At 36.9% G+C, this 24,212-nt stretch overlaps 2 protein-coding genes across 3 annotated transcripts in view; one reads left to right on the forward strand and one right to left on the reverse strand.

Annotated features, from left to right (window-relative positions):
- LOC137755070 (large ribosomal subunit protein eL19) overlaps positions 1–24,212 on the forward strand; it is a 406,958-nt gene that overhangs the window by 242,265 nt on the left and 140,481 nt on the right. The window lies entirely within an intron of this gene.
- Positions 426–20,320, reverse strand: FBXO47 (F-box protein 47). Its single transcript, XM_068530895.1, has 11 exons — positions 20,237–20,320; positions 17,877–18,083; positions 17,245–17,415; positions 14,512–14,588; positions 13,111–13,188; positions 11,379–11,487; positions 6,238–6,414; positions 4,604–4,750; positions 3,788–3,930; positions 1,319–1,478; positions 426–660 (listed from the first exon to the last, which is right to left on the reverse strand). The coding sequence occupies exons 2-11, from the start codon at positions 18,055–18,057 to the stop codon at positions 548–550; spliced, it is 1,356 nt and encodes a 451-aa protein (XP_068386996.1). The 5' UTR covers positions 18,058–18,083; positions 20,237–20,320; the 3' UTR covers positions 426–547.

Here is a 24,212-nt window from a genome sequence, read left to right on the forward strand (position 1 = left end):
TTTTGATCTGCAAAACATGAAGCAAATAAAATGTTCTTTGTAATCATATGCCAAGAAGGTGGTAAAAAAAAATGTGATTTATATCTGCACATTCCAAAACATCATACTGCAAATCTTCACAAAACATTCTACGCTATGTTTACACAACCTAAGCAAAGTGAACAGATACACACCATTTAGTGAATCTGGGTCTGTTCTAACTATGCATCAGAATTTTCTCTTGCTTTGAAGACCCACACATACAGGTTGGTTGGCCCCAGATTCTTGAACACTAATGTTCCATTTTAGCTTGGTGTTAGGTTTACCAAAATCTAGAGCAGCACAGCTTGTTTTCTAGAGAAATCTTAATACATTCCTGGGTTTGCCTGAAATTTTTACATTAATAATGGTGTAAGCAGTTGCTTCATAAATTTTTATGCAGCTTTTGAATTCTTAGGTTACTTAGGTGATAAAAAGTCCCATGGATGCTATTCTCTGAGTGTGGAAAAGTAGCACTCTAGAAGTTAGTTCACTGAGTTATTCTCTAAATGCAAGGCTTTCTGAGTATTTAGGTAGAGAGAGTATTCATGGTCAAATACAGGACCTCCTTGTGGAAGTTAGCCTGAGCATGCACAAGATGGAACAAATTCAGAAAGCTTCTGTCATCTTCATCATGGTCTCCTATATGCCATACACAGGAATAGACAGTAGGGAAAAGAAAATAACAGTTAAGTTTCTAAATATATGATTTATTTGAAACATAAGATGTTCCAATTTCCCTAATAATATGTAACAGAAGACTAATTAGTGATTTTCCCTAAGTCAGACGTTAACCATTGAAATCATGGAATTATATTTAGAGCTCTGAATTAGAAATCAGAAGAAAAAGATGCTGGTGCATGCTTTACTGCTTCTAACTTCATGACCTTGGGCAAGTCAGGTAATTTCTCTAAGCCTTAGTTTTCTCATCTGTAAAATAGGGTTAATTATCATGTTGGGCACCTAATAAAACTATAAAAATATATATGTGTAAACTATACAAATAAAGAATATTACGATTATGATAGTTGGTTAAGTAAGCAAGTTAAAATTTTTTGCTGTGCAGAAGTGAAACTAGTTCCTTTCAGAGCAGACTCTTCAACTTTATGTTTTCCATTAAAACTAATACCAGATTTAAAAAGTGACGAAACCAGGAACTAAATATATCTCATGGAAAAACAATGTCTGGTTTTTCTATTTTTAGCTTAGATATAAAAGTCTACACAGAATTATCTATGTCTTAAGGGGAGACTAGAATGCACTTTACTCACAACTGTGCACCATCTACATGCATACTCACCAGACATAACTGATTGTAGCATTTCCATTATCACATATGCAAATGCATTTGCCACACTCTGCAGGAAGTTATTTCTTTCCACCGGAGTGCTAAAGACTTTACAGACTTTTCGCGTCATTTTAACTGCCCAATCCATGCAGTATAGTTCTTTCTCACATACCTGATTTAGACATACAAAGCATTATGGTAAATCTTCATTTGAAGAAAGCTGTAGAATTTGAAAATGGTATTAACAATGACCATTTATAATTTTACAGAATTTAATACATATAACATCATGTTGAGTCTATAAATGGGAAATGCTCTTATATCTAATACTTCTTTGCTTTCAAATGGTATAAATGTAGTGGGGAAAAGTGTGAAGTAAAAAAAGCCTGGTTCAAGATTATCATAGAAAAAAAGATTATCATAGGATATCTATTTATTAATGTAAGAAATAATATTGAAAACAATTATTAAACATGAAAAATAAGGCTCCTGCTCATTCATTCAATAAGTGTTTATTGAGCACATGCTAAGAGCTGGGGATACAATGGTAAGCCATAAAGACACGGCCTCTATTTTCAAGGAGTCCAATGAGGGTGACAGACAATTTCAACAGGCAAGAGAACCCTATGGTGACACCAACTTTCCATATTGAGAGTAGTAGGGAATATTTCTCTATTATTTAAAAGACAGATAAAGTGAAAATTACATGTTTATAGGTAAAACTGACTGAAAGGAAAAAGGTTTATTTACTAACATCTTAAATGGTCAATTTAACTCACATAGCCAAATAACATACAGCATGAAAATAAACTATATAGTACTGTAACTAAATAATGTTAACATGACAAGAAAGATATATTGACTACTTATTATGTGTAAAGCACTGTACAAGGCACTACGAAAGAAATAAGTGGCATAGTCCTGGATTTCAAAGAGCTTGCAATCTATTTTGGGAGATGACTTACCCCACACATACAGTGGCCTTAGAACACCACTGGTAAATGAAGATAAAGAGAAGACAAATCTGAGGCCATTTAGAGAAAATTAATGACCAGAGTTGAGATGTTAAACAGAGAAGGCTTTCCGGAGAAGGTTTCTCCACCCCTAGCGGTCTCCTCTCCATTCCTTTTACTACAGTGTGGCCAAAGTCACCTTCCAAAAACGTAAAACTGACAATGTCTCCCTGCTTCCTAAAACTTGTCAGCAGTGTGGCTCCTGTGGTTCAAGCTCCACAGAATGGTCTACCAGGCCCTGCCTTACCTAGCCTCTCCCTTCCTATCTAAACTTACCATCTCCTCCTCTTCTGCACATTTTTCCCTTCAGAAATAATACTGAACCGCTTATAGTTCCCTGATATAGTCATGCAGTTCCAATTCTCTTTTTCCTTTTTTTTTCTTTTTGAGGGCCTCTGCTTATTAAAATAAACATTTACATTTAGAATACAGTTAATTTAGTAGCTTTCTTCACATTTTAAAAGAGCCACAGAGATTTCATTCATGTTTTAAGCAGTTGAGTTGGTGAAGATCCTGTCTCCATTTTGTAGAAAATGGATTACATTCAATTATTCCTCACAACAGCCAACTGAAGATTATTCCATTGCTTTTGAAGCACTGGTTGGGCTGGCATCTGTGATGGAAGCCAAATAAATGAGATATCTATGCAACACATGCAGGTACATGCTTGAATAATCGAACCCCTCTGTCTGGTGAACACTTACTATTCATTTAAAAAACTTATATCTACTGGAATTGGGGAAGCCCTCTCTGTACTCTACGCCCACCCAATATTGGCTCCTCTCTGATACCTTTGTATCTTTTTTTACATATTTTTGCACTTATCACATTGAATTTATTTATATATACTTTGATATTGCTTAGAAGACTGTAAGCAGCTTTTGGTCAGGGATTTGTTCTATTAGTTTCCACAGTCCTAAAATCTCTCACAGGTATGGCCCATAGTAAACACTCAATTTGTGTTAAATGAATGAATATTAAATACATTTTTAAGTGTTTTTATTTTGAAAAATATTTTAACTATATAAAAGTAAAGAGAGTAGTATTATGACCCCCTAGTACCCATTCCCTAGCTTCAACAATTACTAATCTTGTTTCACTTCTACCACCACTCACTTACACATTCTCTCCCTGCTGCCCAGGGATTATCCTGGAGCAAATCATAAGGGATGCTTTATTTTTAAATGGAATTTAAGGGAAAAAAAAGAATATAACTTGGCAGAGCTATATAATGACAATCCAGATATGAAGTGGGGAGAGGTTAACACAAGGAATGATTCCAGATATGATAGTTTATTATATAAATTTTAAAAATTTAAAATATATATAAAGTATATATAAAAATATATACTTAAATACATATTCTTTCAAAATGTTTCATACATATTTCAGTTCCTTCAGGGCAGCTCCCTAGTAGGTCAACTATAATGTTAAACAATTTGCTAGAAAAAACTTATTTTATACTTACCAAAGCCAAAAAGACTATCAGCTTTGCCAGTTCAATGGCCCGTCCATTCACAGCTTTACTAGCCATGAAAGTGAAACAGATGCTGTTCCCACTTAGGATTAGGAGATGTGCATTATTCTCTAGAAGCCACTCACGGGGAACCACTTTTATTAAAGAAAGAACAGTTATTTAATGAGAAATTACACAATAGCTATAGTAAACATCATTAACTACATGCAATATTATATTACTTTATTGGAAATACAATCAGTGCAGAGGGAGAATCTCAGAAAAAATGCTTTCCGATTACAGCATTCAACCGGGGACAGAGATTATTTATTGCCAAGTCACAGCGACTCTCACAAATATACTAGTAATACAGTCAAAGCATTTCTCCTACACATAGGTCAACAGACAAGGTGGTGTAATCCTGCTAAAGAAAGAAATCTTGTAAACTTTAGCATCTAAAGGATTATGCAGGAATGCGAAACATTGTTTCATCTCGCCAGTACCAACAGGAAAGGGCCTTCTTCTTACCCAACATTCGGAGGTGTTTCTGAGAACTTCAAAATGGGAATAATTAAGCTAATTAAATTATGAAGCTTTCAAATAATAGCAATAAATACATATTTATAAAATTGGCAAGGAAAATGGAAGGAAAGTAAGTTGATTATATGCATTCTCTTCAAACAAAAAGCCAAACTTTAAATATTTTAAAGCATTTAGTGATTTCCAATAGGCAATTCTTTTGTTACCTATAGAGTTGTCCTTACAATTTTATAACTGTATTCTAATAACAAATTTCTATTACTGTATGTGGTAAATAATTCTTTTTACCTGATAGTTCATCTACAAGACTGATAACATCATCTGCTGTCCATCCTTTGGTGCCTGTATCATATAGTAATTTAATGGCATCAGCCAAACCTTTCAGACTGGGTTCATCTGCAGGTTCTTCTATCATTTTCTGCCAAACCACCTGTCCTGAATGATAATTGAAACAAAAGCTAGGCTATGACAGAATAGTTGGCTTTGTGATAAAGATTACACAGATTGTTTAAAAAGGAAATTGGATTGCATAATGGAATCCATTACTTATATATGCTACTTTCATTTTAACTTTCATAATGAAAGGTCAATTCTGATAACAGTATAAATTTTAATGTCTCTGACTGATGTGATGAAGCACAGCAACAATAGCTAAATGAGGAAAAGAAAAGGTGGTTTCACCAAGCAAAACACTGTTTCTGGTTCAAAGATAATGCTACCCCATAACAGAAATTAAAATAAACAATTGATGTAATCTTACTAAAATGAAATAAAACCTAGTGATAGACTTCCAAAAAGAGAGAATTTGTATTTGAGAATTTTCCAGACATTTATATCAAAACAGAGTAATCCAGTCAATTTTTTATTATTTACCGATGACCAATTCTCTTTGTGAATTACACACACAAACAAAATTTGATCCCAGATTGGCTTCCTGCTGCTACTCAACACACTTTAAACTAGTTAACTCCTGACATAAGGCAGTGTGAACTAAATACATGCTAATTTTAACATTCATCCAAGCAAAACTTAATTAGAAAGGCCAAAAACTTTCAAAAAATAGTATGACGCACCCCAAATTAAGTAAAACATCAATTCTGACTACCACATTACTTCCCTTGCATTATTAGTCCCCTACAGCAGCAAATATAATCTTGAGTTAAGATAATGTTTAAAGGGCTTCCCTGGTGGCGCAGTGGTTGGGAATCCACCTGCCAATGCAGGAGACACGGGTTCAAGCCCTGGGAAGATCCCACATGCTGCAGAACAACTAAGCCCATGCGCCACAACTACTGAGCATGAGCTCTAGAGCCCGCGAGACACAACTACTGAGCCCACGTGCCACAACTACTGAAGCCTGTGCGCCTAGAGCCCGTGCTCCGCAACAAGAGAAGCCACCGCAATGAGAAGCCTACATACCGCAAGGAAGAGTAGCCCCCGCTCACCGCAACTAAAGAAAGCCCGTGTGCAGCAACGAAGACCCAACACAGACAAAAATAAATAAATAAGTATATTTAAAAAAAAAAATAATGTTTAAAAATGAAATGCAGGGAATTCCTTGGTGGTCCAGTGGTTAGGACTCCGGGCTTTCACTGCCGTGGGACTGGGTTTGATCCTTGGTCAGGGAACTAAAAACCCACAAGCTGTGCAGCATGGCCAATATATATAATAAAAATGAAATGCAGTTATTTTGGGTAAATCAGAGATGATGAGAATATATTTGGAAATGGCCTGCAGCAGAACAATTTCTGTCTTGATGCTTAAGTTACGTACAAGTTAATGTAGTATACATTTATGAAATCATGAAACACGGTTCAGTTATTAGGAATGATGAAACTAAGCAGGTACAAAAAGATATGTTTCCTAAAGTGAAAGTAATTAACCAATTTTGTAACATACATCCCTAAGAAATGAATGCTCACCATCTTGAGGAGCTACTGGTCCAAAGATGATATACAGTAATCTTGCCTGATTCACCATTGGCCATGGTTTTAATATACACGTCAACCAAAATGCAGAATCACTTCGATGGGTCCAATGATCAAGAAGAACGTTCCTACAGAACAGTCTGATCCTTAACTCCAGTTTTCGGGCATTTCCTATGAAGACAAAAGATCTGTAAACAATTCTTCCTAGAAAGATTGATATGCATATTGGATAGGTCAAGACATACATCATTAAATGCTTTGTACTGAGAGTGTTACTTCATTTTACTCTGTAAAAATTTGAGATTATCAAGGAACTACTTTTTTTAAAACAACTTTATTGGGATACAATTTACATCCCATAAAATTTACCAATTTAAAGTGTACAATTCAACTTTTTTTTCAGTATATTCACAGATATATGTGCCCATTACCAAGTAAATTTTAGAACATCTTGATTACCTCAAAAAGAAACCCTGCTCTTTTAGCTATCACTCTCCTATCCTTCTGTCCTTTACCACACCCAGCACTAAGCACTACTTTCCATCTCTATAGATTTTCCTATTCTTCATATGAATGAAGTCACGTAGTAGGTGGTTTTTTGTGACTGACTTCTTTCCTTAGCATGCTTTTTTTTTTAAATACTTATTTTCTTTTTATTTATTTATTTATTTGGCTGTGTTGGGTCTTAGTTGCGGCATGCGGGATCTTTTCATTGCAGCGCATGAGCTTCTCTTGTTGCGGCGTGTGGGTTCCAGAGTGCGTGGGTTCAGTAGTTGTGGCATGTGGGCTTAGTTGCCCCGTGGCATGTGGGATCTTAGTTCCCTGACCAGGGATGGAACCCGCGTTCCCTGCATTGGAAGGCAGATTCTTAACCACTGGACCACCAGGGAAGTCCCCTTAGTATGTTTTCAAGGTATATCCATGTTATGGCAAGTATCAATACTTCATTCCTTTTTATGGCCAAATAATATTCCATTGTATAGATATACCACATTTTTTAATCAATTCACCCATCGATGGATATTTGGGTTGTCTCACCTTTTGGCTATTATGAACAATGTTGCTATTAACATTCATGTACAAGTTTCTGTATGGACATATGTTTTCGTTTCTCTTGAGGATACACCTAGGAATGGGATTGTTGGGTCATATGGTAACTCTATATTTAATTATTGAATAACTACCAGATTGTTTCCAAAGTGACTGCACCATTTTGCATTCCCACCAGCAATGTATGAGGGCTCCAAATTCCCCACATTCTCACCAACGCTTGTTATCTGACTTTTTGGTTCTAGCCATCCTAGTGGGTATGAAGTGGTATCTCACGTTTTTATTAAACAGCTTTATTGAAATATATATAATTTACATACTGTATACCTTACCCTTTAATGTATATAATTCAACAGTTTTTGATATATTGCATTATTTTCCTAAATTGTGGTAAAATATATATAATATAAAATTTGCTATTTTAACCATTTTTAAACTATACAATTCAGTGGCATCAATTACAGTCACAGTGTTGTTCAACCATCACCACTGTCTTACTCTAAATTTTTTCCTCTTCTCAAACAGAAACTCTGTAACCATTAAGCAATAACTCTACATTCCCCATCTTCCCAGATCCTGGTAACCTCTAATCTACTTTCTGTTTTTATGAATTTGCCTGTTCTAGGTACCTCACATAAGTGGAATCATACAATACTTGTCCTTTTGTGTCTGACTTATTTCACTTAGCATATATATATATTTTTAAAATTAATTAATTATATTTTATTTTTGGGTGTGTTGGGTCTTCATTGCCGCGCATGGGCTTTCTCTAGTTGCAGCGAGTGGGGGCTACTCTTCGTTGCGGTGTGCGGGCTTCTCATTGCGGTGGCTTCTCTTGCTGTGGAGCATGGGCTCTAAGCGCACGGACTTCAGTAGTTGTGGCACATGGGCTCAGTAGTTGTGGCTCTCAGGCTCTAGAGCGCAGGCTCAGTATTTGTGGCACACAGGCTTAGTTGTTCCGTGGCATGTGGGATCTTCCCGGACCAGGGCTCAAACCTGTGTCCCCTGCACTGGCAGGCGTACTCTTAACCACTGTGCCACCAGGGAAGCCCCTTATTATATATTTTCAGTGTTCATCCAAGTTGTGGCCTGTATCAAAACTTCACCCCTTTTTATGACTGAATAATATTCCATTGTATGTATATGCCACATTTTGTCTATTCATTCATCTATTGATGAACACTTGGGTTGTTTCCAGTTTTTGGCTATTGAAAATAATGCTTCAGTGAACCCTGGTATACAAGTATTTGTCCTTGTCCCTGCTCTCAGTTTCCTTAGTTATGTACCTAGGAGTGCAATTGCTGAGTCATATGATAACTCCACCTTTAGCTTTTTGAGGAATGTCCAAACTGTTTTCCCTGGTGGTGGCACCATTTTACATTTTATATTTTTTACCATTTATGTTCTACTTACTTGTAGATAAGACAAGTGTAAATGGAAAGTCTGCCAATGCACTAAGGCCATACGTAAGTATCTCCTGATGTGTTAAGTCAAGTAACACAGAAGTTTAGAGGAGAGAGATTATTGCAGGTCTGGGAAGATCAGGAAAGGCTTTACAGAGGAGGTCAGGTAAATTGGGTCTTAAAGGGTGAAAAGGAGAGATGGTATTTCAGGAAAAAGAGAGAATGAATAAAAGGTATGAGGTAGAAATGTGTAAGAGGTGTCTGAGATACAGCGAGTAGAGCAATATGCCTACGTCAAACTGATACAGAGGTAGTGGGCAATAATTTTGAAAAAGTAAGTTAGGATTAGAATATGAAGGCCAATATAAATAGTTTGGGCTTTATTTTGAAGATATAAGGAAGCTAATAAAACTTTTTGATCAAGAGAGGGACATGATAAATTAATTTTGTTATTGTTTCATTGGGCTTCTATGTCTGCCTTTAAAAAAAAAATCTGCCATGATTTGTTTCATAATGAAATATTTCAAGCTGACAGAAAAGCAGAGATACTATAACAAACACTGTGTACTGATCAGCTAGCTTTGTCAAATCTTTATTTTTTTGCTATATTTGCTTCAGATTTTTAAAAATAAATACAACATTCTGGTATAGTTAAAACTTCTTGTGTATCAGTCCCAATCTCCTTCCTCCCCAGAGGTAATCACCATCTTGAATTGGGTTTTATCCCTCCTGTATTAGTCAGCTTTCTCTAGAGAAACAAAACTAACAGGATGTGTGTATATACATAGAGAAGGATTTATTTTGAGGAATTTGCTCATGAGGATTCTGGAAGCTTGGCAAGTCCATAATCTGCAGGGTAGGGTGGCAGGCTGCAGACAAGAGAAGAGTTCTAGTTCAAGTCCAAAGGCAGTCTGTTGGTAGCATTCTTTCTTGTTTGGGGAGGGGAGTCTTTTTCTGTTAAGGCCTTCAAGTGATTGGATAAGGCCCACTCACATTATGGAGGGTAATCTACTTTACTCAAAATCTACTGAGTTAAATGTTAATCTCATCTAAAAAATAACTTCAGGGCTTCCCTGGTGGCGCAGTGGTTGAGAATCTGCCTGCCAATGCAGGGGACATGGGTTCGAGCCCTGGTCTGGGAAGATCCCACATGCCGCGGAGCAACTAGGCCCGCAGAGCAACTAGGCCCGCGAGCCACAACTACTGAGCCTGCGTGTCTGGAGCCTGTGCTCCGCAACAAGAGAGGCCGCGATAGTGAGAGGCCCGCGCATCGCGATGAAGAGTGAACCCCCCCCCCGCTCGCCGCAACTGGAGAAAGCCCTCGCACAGAAACGAAGACCCAACACAGCCATAAATAAATAAATAAAATTAAAAAAAAATAAATAAATAAATAAAAATAAAAAATAACTTAAAAGAAACATCTAGAATAACGTTTGACCAAATATCTGGGTACTGTGGCCTACCCAAGTTGACACTCAAAATTAACTATCATACCTCCCAACTATGTTTTTATACTTTTTTACATATGTATATAACCATAAAGAATATATAGAATTGTTTTGCATGTTTTTAATATGTATATAAATGGTATCATATTAAAAGTATTGTTTGGTAACCTTTTTTTCTCAAATTATATTTTGAGATTTATCCATAGTAATACACATGGCTCTAGTTAATTCATTTTAACTACTAATGTTTTTTTTTTTTAATAAATTTATTTATTTTTATTTTTGGCTGGGTTGGGTCTTCGTTGCTGTGCATGGGCTTCTCTCTAGTTGCAGCGAGCGGGGGCTACTCTTCGTTGCAGTGCACAGGCTTCTCATTGTGGTGGCTTCTCTTGTTGTGGAGCACGGGCTCTAGGCGCACAGGCTTCAGTAGTTGTGGCACGTGGGCTCAGTAGTTGTGGCTCGCAGGCTCTAGAGCGCAGGGTCAGTAGTTGTGGCACATGGGCTTAATTACTCCGTGGCATGTGGGATCTTCCGGGACCAGGGCTCGAACCCATGTCCCCTGCATTGGCAGGCAGATTCTCAACCACTGCACCACCAGGGAAGCCCACTACTAATGGTTTTAATTGTATAAATATGCCATAATTCATTTATCCATTCTCCTGACAACAGGCATTACATTGTTTGCAGCTTTCCCTGGTTACATGCTGCAATGCTCATTCTTACACATCTCCTTGTGCATACTGTGGGAGTTTCTCAGAGTGAAATTGCTAAATTGTAGGGTTCTTATAATTTTTTTTGTGGCTGCACCGTGTGGCATGCAGGATCTTAGTTCCCCGACCAGGGATCAAACCCATGCCCCCCGCAGTGGAAGCATGGAGTCCTAACCACTGGACTGCCAGGGAAGTCCCTCTTATAATTTTTAAAATATGAACTATTTCAGGTATATATAGAAGTTTAAAGAATACTATAATGAACACCTTTGTATCCTCCACCAGCTTAAGGAATAAAATATTATTAATGTGGTTGAAGCCCTGTGAGCGCTTCTCTTTCTCTAATCACAGGCCACTTCTGCCTCACTATCTGATTCAGTGTTTATCATTCCCTTACATCTCTTTGTCTTTTTACTACAAACGAATGCCACAATTTATTTTGAAATACACTTTAGAACTATACTTTTTTTTTTCTATTTTAATCTCTGTATAATGTTATCTCTGAATTTTAGTTCTTTACCTACCTGGTTTGCTGCAGACAACTGTCTGCATCTTGCGGGAGAGATTAGTCAGCTCACATAAGAAGTTATAAACACGATGGCACTCAAGTTCATCCCATCCTGCTGTTAAGGTCTGAGGATGATAAAGGAAACATTTCAGATGTTCAAACCATCAAATCAAAACGTAAGTCACTATTGCCTTATGACCATAACTGCGGTAGCATAAAATCGAGGCAATGTGTAATTTTTATCCACTATGGAACTGTTCAAATTCGTAGGAAATTTTATATAAACAAAACCTAGAAATGCTCCAAAATCCAGTTTCTTTTTGGTTGCATAGGGAGTATCTTTTCAGGGAACTAAATGGTACTGAATCCTGAACTCTGACAATATAGATACAACTTTAGACATCTGACTCACAACCATACTGTGGCTTAGTTTTAGACTACAGTAGAACCCTTTTGATCCCCTCTAGCTATCATTTATGCTATTGCTTACAAATGATAACGACCTCATTTTAATGTGACAATTATGAGCATTTATTTACGACATTTGGGTGTGAACAAAAACCAATTTTTATTAGGACCAAATATAATAATTATCTTTGAGGAGACCAGAATGTACAGTTAAACATATATGAAAAAATTCAAATGGTATTCAACTATATGTAGATTTTGAAAAAGTTGATTAATCATATCAATTTTTCTTAAAATAGTTGAACTACATTTCAGTAGTTTAAAAATGAATCTTATTCTCTTTGGAAGGACATACTAGAAACTGCTAACAGTGGTTACTTCTGTTGAAGGGAACTCTGTGAACAAGGAACAGGCCTGGGAGGAGACTTACAATTCACTTTATACCATTTTGTACCTTTTGAATTTTATATGACTACATGTGCTCATATTACCTGTTCCAAAGGGAAAAAGAAAAAGCAGAAATCTATCTATCTTGGAAGAGGGCTAGAAGGAGGGCCTATGCCCCTGGAATCTGTACACGCAGATGGTGGCTGGCTGGCAGGATGGGATATAAGCAAGACTGTTGTAAGATTGTTGTAAACCTCATAAGGTTGCTGTAATAGTTAAGTAAGTTAATACATGCAAACTGCTTAGAACAGTGCAATATATTAATAATATATTGAACAGCATTAATAATAATGTTATTATCTTCTTTGTTTATAATAAAATAGTAAAAAATGTTCTTAAAATCATGCAGTTGATTTCTTCCCCCCTCCCAGGTTTACTGAGATATAATTGATGTATAACATTGTATAAGTTAAAGGCATATAACACAGTAATTATATATATATATATATATATATATATATATATATATAAATAATTACCACAAAAAGGTTAGTTATCCCTATCATTTCCTATAGTTACTATTTTTTTTATACAGTTCATTTCTAAGATCATATCTTAAATAACTAGCCCAAGACTTAAAACTCATTGCACACACACACCCTCTACCCCACAATATTTCTAGTCATTACAATTGGCTGGAAACTTCAAGGACATTCAAGGGTATAGAGCAAATAAGTGTTAAACATTTCTTACCAGTGAGAAATCCAAGAAGAAAATCTGAGGTGGCAAACATATTATTAGATTAACACATTCTCAAACCTTTACAATGTTATTTTGTTTTCTTTTTAGATCATTATTACTTTTATTATCCTATAGAAAGACAGATTACATGCTCTACTTGATAACAGTTCAAAAAGAATTCCTTTTCTTCTTTCACTAAAAAAAAAATGTACCTGTAAAAACATGCCGTAACATGGTAATCCTAAACATTGCAATGGAGCTACACAGCCGTTAAATTTAAAACAGGAAACCTGTAAAGAGAACAGCTGTTAATTCCTCCTTTTCAGTGGAACTGTGCAATGATTTGACATTCAAATTTAATGGAAATACGCAAGGATTGTTTTCAGTCTAAACTGAAAATAACTAAAACACTAAATAACTGATTAGTCTCATGTTATATAGGTGGGGATTATGAAAGAAATATAAAACAAAGTCTTTGCCTCAAGGAGCTCACAGTGTTTTTAGAACAATAAGATATACATACATGAAATTAATTTTATATTTCAGGATAAAGTATGTATAAATGCTAAAATGACCAAACATATCAGATACAATGAAAGCAGGGAAAAGATAATTTTGAGAATGATTAAAAAAGCTTATGAAGGATGTGAAACAAGCAATGTCTTTAAGTAGGATTCAAATATAATCAATAGATCGTATTGGTGGGGGAAACAATAAGGGCAAAATGGTATAGAGGTAAAAATTTTAAATATTCATTTGGACAGAAAGATATGAGCAGCTTAATTAGGCTCAAAGTAGTAGAAAGTAAGGCTGCACTGTCAGGGGGAACCCTAAATACCACCTGTGGACTTCGGACCTTATCTTGATGAAATTGAGTAGCCACGGAAATATTTTTAAAAGCAAGAAAATTAATTTGATGTAAGTGATTCAGCATTTAGAATGTCTTGGGAAGTGAAGAAGTGAATGGCAGGAAGATCATCTTGGAAGCTGCTGCAATAACATACAGCTGAACTCAATGCAAACACTGACATGAAAAAAGCCAGTGGATCAGAAACAGTTTGCATATTGAGTGTAAAACTGAATCAGCAGTATTAGATATATATTAGGTTTATATAGTAAAACTCAATGTCTAACAGAGATTATGCCCAAACATATTGATACACATTTCCAAATCATAAATTATCATAAAAGGTTTGTCATTTTATATATTAAAAATAGTTTTAATACATATATTTAAATAGTAAAATGTTAACATTTGGAAATAATTTTCATTTTAATAAAATATCTAAATCACCACTTTAAAACAACCTCAGAATTCCCACATGAGGTAAAAATACTTTTATTACTCCGATAAACCTAATAAACTTGAATGATGTACTTAGTTATATGTAAAAATTATTTTATAATAAGTAAAATACTCCTATACTACATTTTGGTGTTTTATAATCTCTGAGCACTTGGTAAAGTATTAGATTATCATCAACCAATTTTTTAGTACCAATTCATGAAATTCTACTAATTAAAGATAGATTTAAAATGAGTATAAGACATTAATAATAAAATATCTTTACTGGAAATCAAGACTGTGAGCTAATTCAGAAGTATGATCTTACTTCTGCGAGTATCTTGTGAATGTACTTTAGTCTTTCCTTTGTGGGTAGCAGCAATGTACATCTTTTAAACAGTAGACCTGAGAAAGTAAAGACACACATGAAAAAATGACAACAATGTAATTAACTTAAGAATATCTATAACTCACAGCATAATGTTTCCTGAAAGTCAAGTATACGATAGTGGGCTGTGAGCTGATAGAGTTTTTAAGAGGAAGTTTGGGAGGAAGGGTGCAGAACACTTATATATGGTGTTTACCAAGTGACTCTGGTGTCCACCTAAGAGGCTATGGCATAAAATCTTACAAAAAATTGTGAAATTGATGCTATAGTACAGATACGAGAAAGTATTTAGATTTAAAAAGATACAGTAACCAAACACAAAACACAACAGGGAAACTCTACTGTCTTTATTCCACAGAAAACATATTCCAATATCTCTTCAAATTAAGCTCATGTCCACCATGGAAAATGTTTTAAGAGTTGCTAATGGAAAGAATGAGAAGAGAGATTTTGTACTCCTTTCTCCAAATACAAAAACTTGAAGTCGTAAGTACTTAAAATTTCAGAGATTAGAAGTCGGTTTTTCTCTCACAGAAAGTATCCAGTTTGGATGAAATATTTATCTCTTCCTTCAGAGATATCCTTTTATGGGGCTTGCATGTTAAGAATGTATAGAATTTTGTGTTTAGATATTTAAAAAAGAAAAAAAAAACCCTTCAGTTTCCCAGTGAGATATGTAACTTGAACTACAGTGACAGGAAGTGTATGGTTGTAATTTGTTTCCTCTAACTTTAAGTGTTCTGTTTTCCTAAAATGGCAATACATTGTTAACATTCCTATAAGGCCAAATGTCCTCAAACTAAAAATAAGATACATGGTAGGAAAATATATATCTGAATATCACGACTTTCTTCAGTTTTCATCTTCTCTGCATTTACTTTTTTACATAATATAATAACTACTTTATATATAATTCTGTAGAATCTATGGGAATTGAATCTATTTTTAGAAGTTGCTATGTTTGGGCAACACATGACCAGAATTGAGTTTTAAACATAAGCCCTCCTTATTTTTGTACATAAAAAGACATTTTCAGTGTTTAGTTTTCAGGCTGAGTTCTCTTCCTTTCATGTTTTGGCATCCAGTCCCACGGCATATCATAGCTGGGGAATTGTAAGCTATAACTGTATGTTGGTTGCCTTTTCTAATGTAGAACGCCTATTTTTAAGGGTTTCAATTTACCATAAAAACCAATACTGGCTGACTTATTTGTTCTTTTAACACAGGTGCTCTGCTATACCCTTTAGAGACTAACTTCTTTAATTTCTTCCCACTAAAATAGAGTCAGATGTAATGTTCTTTCCACACTGGCCATCTGCTCTGTTTTGTATGAAGAAGCAAATTAAAATTTATAATCCTTAGAATGGAGAATTCTGAAAATGTTATTTTAATGTCGGAAAACAAGAACAGATCAGATAGGAATGGCAACATGAGGAAATGGTAAGTATATAAAACATTTGTCTAAAGAATTAGTCATAAGCTAGGTGTCTGCACAAAATTTAAATGGAAGGTTGAAATCATTACATGAGTAAAACCATTTTTAAAAGCTAGCTTTTAAGATGAATACATATTTGTATTTTTAACTGAATTATCCACATAATTGTCTTAATGCTATTTTGTTTGTTTATGCAATTGAACCTGGTCAGGGAGAAAAAATTCTTTCAAATTAAAACGAAAGAATAAGTTTTTCCCAAGTAGCCTTCCTCCGCAGCCGATGATACTGGAAAAAAGATATTCACAATGACAAGTAGCAAAAAGTAATTGCCCTATTCTGTTACAGGCTTCACAAAGCCTGATCATAAATACTGAAACCAATAACATTGTAACCAGATTACAGACCTTTCATTTAGCCTTACTAAGTATACTTGTCAAATACACTTTGATGTATTTACACATCTATATAGTCTTATTTTATTATCTTAAAGCTAGGCATCCTTGGGCTACTAAAAGGTAACTTACTCTTACGCCTTTATTTACATCTCAACATCACTCTGATATTTAGTTTTATTGCCATGTTTTGGTTAATTATAAGTAGCTTCATAATTAAACTGGTGTCATTAGTCAAGTCAAAATTAGAATTTTATTTCAGCACTCTTAGGGAGAATGAAATCAATGAATGGGGTAAAAGACATAAATGATTACAAATCAAGGGAAGAAATTGTCCAGAATTTCCTTTGATAAGGTTAATTTAATAATAGCATAATGATTTATTAGTAAATGTGCACAGTGCTTTAAAAAAAAAGAAAACCACTGTTTCTGATAAGAGAATAAGTGATTTTCCACAATAATATGCTTAAATTTCTATTTTAAGAACTAGATTATGGTTGAAAGGGAAAAGCAGTACAGAGATAAAACTCATTGGATTCACAGGAAGTAAAGCATAGAAAAATACATCAATTTCCTAAACTGGCAAGCCACCTAGACAATAAGCACAGGTGACATTGTATCCACATGAAATCACAAGGACTGACACTTTAAAGTGCATTCTCTCATCTTTAAATATAAGTGTAAGGGACTGTTATTAAGGGAAAGTCCTCACACTGAAGAGTAAAAGCATCATAGAAATAGGAAGTATTCCATTTCGCACAGGCCTTACAGAATTGTATAATAAAATCCCCTTAACTAAGTATAGTTCTTTACTTGTTACACTTCTCATTACATTACATAAATTACCTAGAGATCTGTAGTGTTCCAATATAGTGGAGTCTTGTCTCCTGTCAGGCAGCTCAAGGTTATGAAAGTCCTGTAGTAAAAGTCTTTTGCTTCCTGATGAGGTTGAGATATAATTAATAATGTGCTGGCTGACTGTTTTGGACACCATGCTTAGCATGCTGATATCCTTCACTATCAAAAGAAACATATATATATATATATATATATACACACACACGCACATATATATGAACGGCTTAAATACAAGAACATCACTATTAGCACAATCTATTAATTTATAATAGATTAATAACGATAATATTATTAATACTAATAAATAAATAAATAATAAATTAATAAAAGTGGGGAAAAAGGAAAATCTTAAAATTGTTCTAAATCTAGTTCTCAATGAATTAGAAACATTGGGGATGTAACAGTCAAATTACCATGTCATTATAATTAGAAACATGTTTTAAAGCATTTGAGTATAATATTTTCTTTGAGTACCACTTACCTAACACTGATGAAATTTTAAAAATAAAAAATGTGAACACCATTAACATTCTAGCAGGGCCTAAGATGACAAACTAGTTCTTGGGGAAAATAAAACATTCAATTGTCCATGTAGCCTACTCATAGACCCCAAACCTCACCTGACAAACATCTTAAGATTATTTGGAATATTTCCAATGGCAAGGCTTTAAAATTTCCAAGCGTTGATAAGGGCTGAGAATCTGGGTCAAGGATGTTGGGAAAATGGCTGGATCGATGATTACTACGTCTGTATTTCTGGTTGGGAATCAAAGTGAAACTGGTATTTACTCTAGATGCCATCCTTTTTCTTATCTCATGAATTTATCCTGATTAGAAAAACAAAGTAAAAGAGACAACGAAGAAAGGAAGTCATAATGATGAAGAGCTGTTGTTTTTTTAAATGGAGAGGTTCATACTTTGATGGGCAACACCCGTCTCTTTATATTTATAAAACTTTTAATGTGATGTCCAATTTATGGAGTCCAACCAGTAGAGTCTATTTATTCATCTCAGCATGATATGAAATACTTAAAAGATCTTTTCCCTCTTAGCCAAATAGTTTAGATAGAGCTTTAGCAGAAAATGAGGTGTGTATTTGGATGAGATATATTCTAAGAAAAGAAATGTGACATTTTTATGTGACATTTTTAAAGGGGCTTCCCTGGTGGCACAGTGGTTAAGAATCCGCCTGCCAATGCAGGGGACACGGGTTCGAGCCCTGGTCCGGGAAGATCCCACATGCCGCGGAGCAGCTAAGCCCATGAGCCACAACTACTGAGCCTGCGCGTCTGGAGCCTGTGCTCCGCGACAGTGAGAGGCCCACGCACCGCGATGAAGAGTGGCCCCCGCTCGCCGCAACTAGAGAAAGCCCTCGCATAGAAACGAAGACCCAACACAGCCAAAAATACAGAAATTAATTTAAAAAAAAAACACACTATACATAGCACTTTGCTTCAGCATTCAATTTAGCAGATATTTAAAAATAATCATTAAAATTACACAAGTAACGTGTGCATTGTCAAAATTTTACAAAATACAGCAAAACAAAAAGAAGAAAATTAAACTCATTTGGTTTTTAACATTTAAAATTAAGCACTTTGGTTTATATCATTCCAGAATTTTACATATACATTTCATTTTTACAAAAAAAGAGGGAATCTCTGTTCACACTATTTTGCAATCTGCTTTTTCAGGTTTTTTTTGTTTTTTTTAAAATTATTTATTTATGGCTGTGTTGGGTCTTCGTTTCTGTGCGAGGGCTTTCTCTAGTTGCGGTGAGCGGGGGCCACTCTTCATCGCGGTGCGCGGGCCTCTCACTATCGCGGCCTCTCTTTTTGCGGAGCACAGGCTCCAGACGCGCAGGCTCAGTAGTTGCGGCTCACGGGCCTAGTTGCTCCGCGGCATGTGGGATCTTCCCAGACCAGGGCTCGAACCCGTGTCCCCTGCATTGGCAGGCAGATTCTCAACCACTGCGCCACCAGGGAAGCCCCTGCTTTTCCCGTTTTAATTGTAATTAGAATTGTAATTTCTTTCCACGCCAATAGATACACTTCTGCAAGTATATGTACTGATATTTTAAGAACTGCATGGGATTCCATCAAATGGAAGAATCTTAATTTATTTAATCCATAAGATTGCTTTTAACTTTTCACAGTAGGCATTTTAAAGCATTTTCATTATAGTAAAATATACATCTGGCCTAGGATTTGTTCTGTTTCTCTGAGGACCAGGTAACCTGGGACTTGGGTGGGGGCCTGTGGGCTCTTCAGAGACTCACTGACACCCAATACCCAGGGGACTTTAGTGTGTCAACTACACACTACATATATTTTTAAACCTCTGAGAGGATTGAAACACAATAACCCAAATTCTTCTAAAACTGAACTCTCCTCTTACAATTCTTTATTTTCCTCAGACCTGAACGTTTTGGGGGAGATAGCAGGCTTTTCTGAAAACCCTAAAGGTGTAATTCCAAATTATTTCTGGTTTCCTCTCAGCCCTCTAGAGAATGAGAATCACGAGCCCAAATAATCCTAATAAGACGATGTTTCAATACCCTGCTCCACCCCACTCATTCTTGCCCACGTGTGAAAGGCTTTGAGGGCCCTCTTGGATGAACTTTCCCCCCCCCCCCTTTTCAGAGAAAACCGTCCAACAGCAATTCACTAGGATTTCTACTTTGTTTTAACCTAAGAAAATCCTTTGAAGAGACCCACCCCCATCTGCTCGGGAATTAGCCCAAAACATCTCCAAAGAGGTAAACTAGGGAGGCCATAAAAGAGAAACTGGTCAATATAAGAGTCAAAGCACACTGTGGTGCATTTTTGACCCTCTTCAGCCCATGAAAAGATGAAACTATCTCCAGAAAGCATTGGGGGAAAAAATCTCTTTTTACCACAGATTTTGACAGTTTTCCGGCTAAAGGATCACAGGAAAATGGGACTTAATCGTTTTGTCCTACCATCCTCAAATTTCTTACTGTTCAAAAAAGAAAATATTTCCTCAAGGTTTTGCCTCCGGGAAGAGGGAGGTTCCGGCTCCCGTCAGCTCCAGCCTCCCAGGCGCCCCCTTGGCCTCGAGAATATTTTAGAATCCTCCCAGGAGCCCCAGCGGGAAGGAGGCCCCGCCCCCTCATGAATAGCAAGAACCTCGGCTCCCATAGTACCCTCCTTCCACAGGAATATTTTAGAACCCTCCCAGGAGCCACAGCGGCAGTGAGGCCCCGCCCCTCATAAATATTTAAAAGAACGACACCCACAGTGCCCTCCTACACCATGAATAATTAACGAGGATGAGGCCTTTGGATCCTGAACTTAACCCAAAGCCACCCTTTGCTTCAGGCTGATGAGAGGAAGGGGTGGAGCCGTTAGAGACGGGGAGGGGAGGGTGCAAAACGAAGAGAGCCCGAACCTGGCGCAGCACACATCTGCCCCAAACCACTTCCTTTCCCTTTAACCTAGTTTTGCGCCGGTTTTTAATTCCTCCCCCCACCCCGACCCCCCCGACCCAGAAGAGGGTAGGTTACAAGAGCTTTCATGAAAACTTCTGTTGGGAAAAACCTCCAAACGTTCCTTTTTAAACCTATCTGGGTGCCTAGAATCAAAGGAGGGTGAGTGCCTCCGGCATCTCAAATGGGGTCCAAGACAAATCTTCCTTGCATGGCCCTCCTCCCTTAAAGATTAAGTTCTCAATCATTTATTCATTCAGTAGCTATTTGTTGAAACCTGCTCTGGGTCAGTCACTGGAGTAGGCCCTAAAGATACAACAGAGAACAAGATGTATAAGTTTCCTGCCTTGATGGAGCTCATTAATCTAATGGGAAATATAGAATAAACAGACAAAATAAACTGCAGATGGAGAGCAGTGTTATGGAGGAAATAAGGCAACAGAAAATGAGAAGGTTGGGGGTAGGGAGTGTACACCTACGTTAGATGGACTGGTCAGAAAGGTCCCTTTCAGGAGGTTACATTTAATTTGAGAACTAATGGAGGAGAAGGAGCCAGTCAGGAGAAGGGCTGGGAGAAAATGGAACAGCAGGAAAGATCTTGGTATGTTCTAGGCATTTGCAAGGCCGGCTGGTTGAGTTTAGTGAGCAATTAGGAGTGGCCTCATGGAGACCGTGGAGAAGGCAGCATAGATGGGGGTGTGCAGGACCTTATATAAAGGCCTTAAACGAGGGCCATTTTCGACCCCCTGAAGGCTCTCTATACTCCTGCTTTTGGGGACCCACTCCACATTATATCCAAGAAATTAATATGTACCCACATCCCTCAGTAAAATAAAATATATAAATAACTTCATAAAGGTTGAGATGAAATTTAGGATTAATTGACATATATCATGCAGTCACAAATATTCATTAATTTTGACTTACAAAGTTTATTCGGAGCCAGTTCCTTTTTTTCTCCCCTGTCTCAAGCATTTTTTATTAGGTCTGCGACAAGGTCTCAGCCCCTATGCTGTGGGCTATGAGTGCCTAGTGGATACCAAGGTGTGGAGTGATGAGAAGTTTGGATTTTATTCAAAGTGTCATGGAAAGTCATGGATGAGTTTTAAGCAGTGATACAATCTGATTTACATCACTTAAAGATTGCTCTGGCTTTTATGTGGAGAATGAATGAGGTGGGTGAGAGTAGAAGAGGTAAGATATGTTAGGATGTTGTGCAGGGCTGGAGTGGTGGCCTTGGAGAGACAGGTTTGAGATATATTTTGGGGATAAAAGTAACTGAATTTGCTGATGGATTGGATATGGGAGGGAGGGAAAGGAAGGAGATAGGGATGATTCCCAGGCTTCTAACTTTAATAAGTGAGTGGATGGTAATCCTATTTACTGTGATATGCCAGTGGGGAGGAGTTTTTCTAGCAGAAAATTAAAAGTTTAATTTTGCAGATGGTAAATATGATATGTCTATGAGACATCTAAGGGAGATGTCAAGGAGGCAGTTGAATTACATCTGGAGGTTGGAGGAAAAAAATCTGGGCTGGATATATAAATTGAAGAGTTTTCTGCAATAGAAGAATAGTGACCTTCAGAGATTGGGGAAAGGAAGACAAGTTCTGCAAGGAGATTGAAAAGGAGTATCTAGTGGAGTAAACTGGAGAAAACCAGGAGAGAATGGAGTCACAGAGAAGCCTTGAAAGGGAGTGCTTCAAGAACGAGAGTGGTCAGCTGTGCCCAGTGCTGATTTCAGCCAGGTGTCCGCTGGATTAGCAATCTAGTTTAGGTAGAAGTACTGTGTGTCCACCTTGTCATACCCCATCTCAGGAACCTATGGTGACTTTGCCTTGTCAGCCACATCAAACTCAAATCCCTCTGCCATTTCTTCAATGTCCTCTATCATCTATTCCTCCTCTATTGGTTCATTCATTATTTATGATCCATGCTCATTTTCTGCCAAGCCCCGTGTTAATTTCAGGGTAAGTACGGATTCTGTCTTCTAGTGGCTCATGGTCACAAGCACCCGTCCTGGAGTAACATGTAGCAGGAATCAAATCTGCTATTTCAGCGAGGATGGGGGGGAAGGGGGAGAGGGATGGGAGGAGGTGTCTCTTCTTCAGCAGATTCACCCCCACTCTTTGTGCAGAACCTTCCGTCAAAAATGACTTCCTTTCTTTCTAAATCTTCCTCCAGGACCCACTTTAAGATTGACACCTGCATAAAGCTTGTTTCTTCAATAAGTATGCTTTCTCTCCTAAACCACGCTGTAAACTTCTTGAGATGCCATATATCTCTTTTGTATCCTCCACAGATGAAAGAACAACAGACACAGAGATGGATCTACCATGGGGCTTTGGAAACTTAAGCTTCAGAGCCTCCTACTTGCATAGGTCCCTTCCAAGGCCCCATACTTAACTTTGTATTCATAAACAGTGGGTGAAAACTGAAGACATATTTGCTGATGGTCTTTGAATTTACTAACTTCAAATATTTGTTGACTTATTAAGCTTGTTTTATTTATAGGGCTCTATATGAGAATTGTAGTTACCGCTTATATAATTCCCTTGCACAAAAGCCTTCAGTGGCTCCTTATTGCCTTTAATTAAATAAAAGTTTCCCAACCTGGCCTTCAAGGACTGCTTCCATGTGGCCAAATTCTATGTCTCCAGCCTTATTTCCCCCTAACTGAACCCCTTGCTGTCACCTTGGTATTGTTGTTCATACTGATTTCTCTGCTCGGAAAGGTCTCTTCCAACTCTACCTTTTGACATCCTAAGATAGCCTTTAGGCCCTTGCTCCTGGAAGAGAGGTCCCTGGATGAACCAAGTGACCTGAGAGCTTGTTAGAAACGCAGAAACTCAAATGCAGCTCCAGACCTACTGAATCAGAAACTGCATTTTAACAAAATCCACAGTCAAGTTTGAGATATACCGACTTAGAACATTTCGAAGGCCACCTCCTCCTTTTCAACCCTTTAAAATCCCTAAAGTGAGAAATGTTTTTCCTCTTTTGAACCTTCTTCATTCTTTGCTGGTACTTCTCTATGGTCACTTCATTCGGCCTTGAATCATGGTTAATTATGTACAACTTATCCTGTTAGATTGTGAGCTCTCTGACGGCAGTAACGGTGGAACTCAATTTAGGGATGAGTTAGTTGACTTGGTCTTTCTCTCGCTGCCCTGCTACATCCCCATATACACATGTAAACCAACCCAAACCTAGGTGGTGCTAGTGCTGTTTTAGTTGTTTCTCAGAATTTTGCAAGGATCTATATGTAAATTGACTCTCAAATGTGCCATGTGTGGGAGGGAAAGTCTGTTGCAATTATTTTTACTTAATAAAATGAGCATTTAACTATTATTTTATGTTATGAAAGCCTAAAATATCATTCCCTTTACCTTTGACTGCTGCTGAGTGATCAAATTATATCTTCATCCCTGAATTCCAGAGTAGGAGGAGAGCTGATCTAAATTATTCAAAAACAGCTGGTTACTTGTAACATTACACAAAAATTTTA

The sequence above is a fragment of the Eschrichtius robustus genome, chromosome 20 (assembly GCF_028021215.1).
Source record: "Eschrichtius robustus isolate mEscRob2 chromosome 20, mEscRob2.pri, whole genome shotgun sequence".
Lineage (NCBI taxonomy): Eukaryota > Metazoa > Chordata > Mammalia > Artiodactyla > Eschrichtiidae > Eschrichtius > Eschrichtius robustus.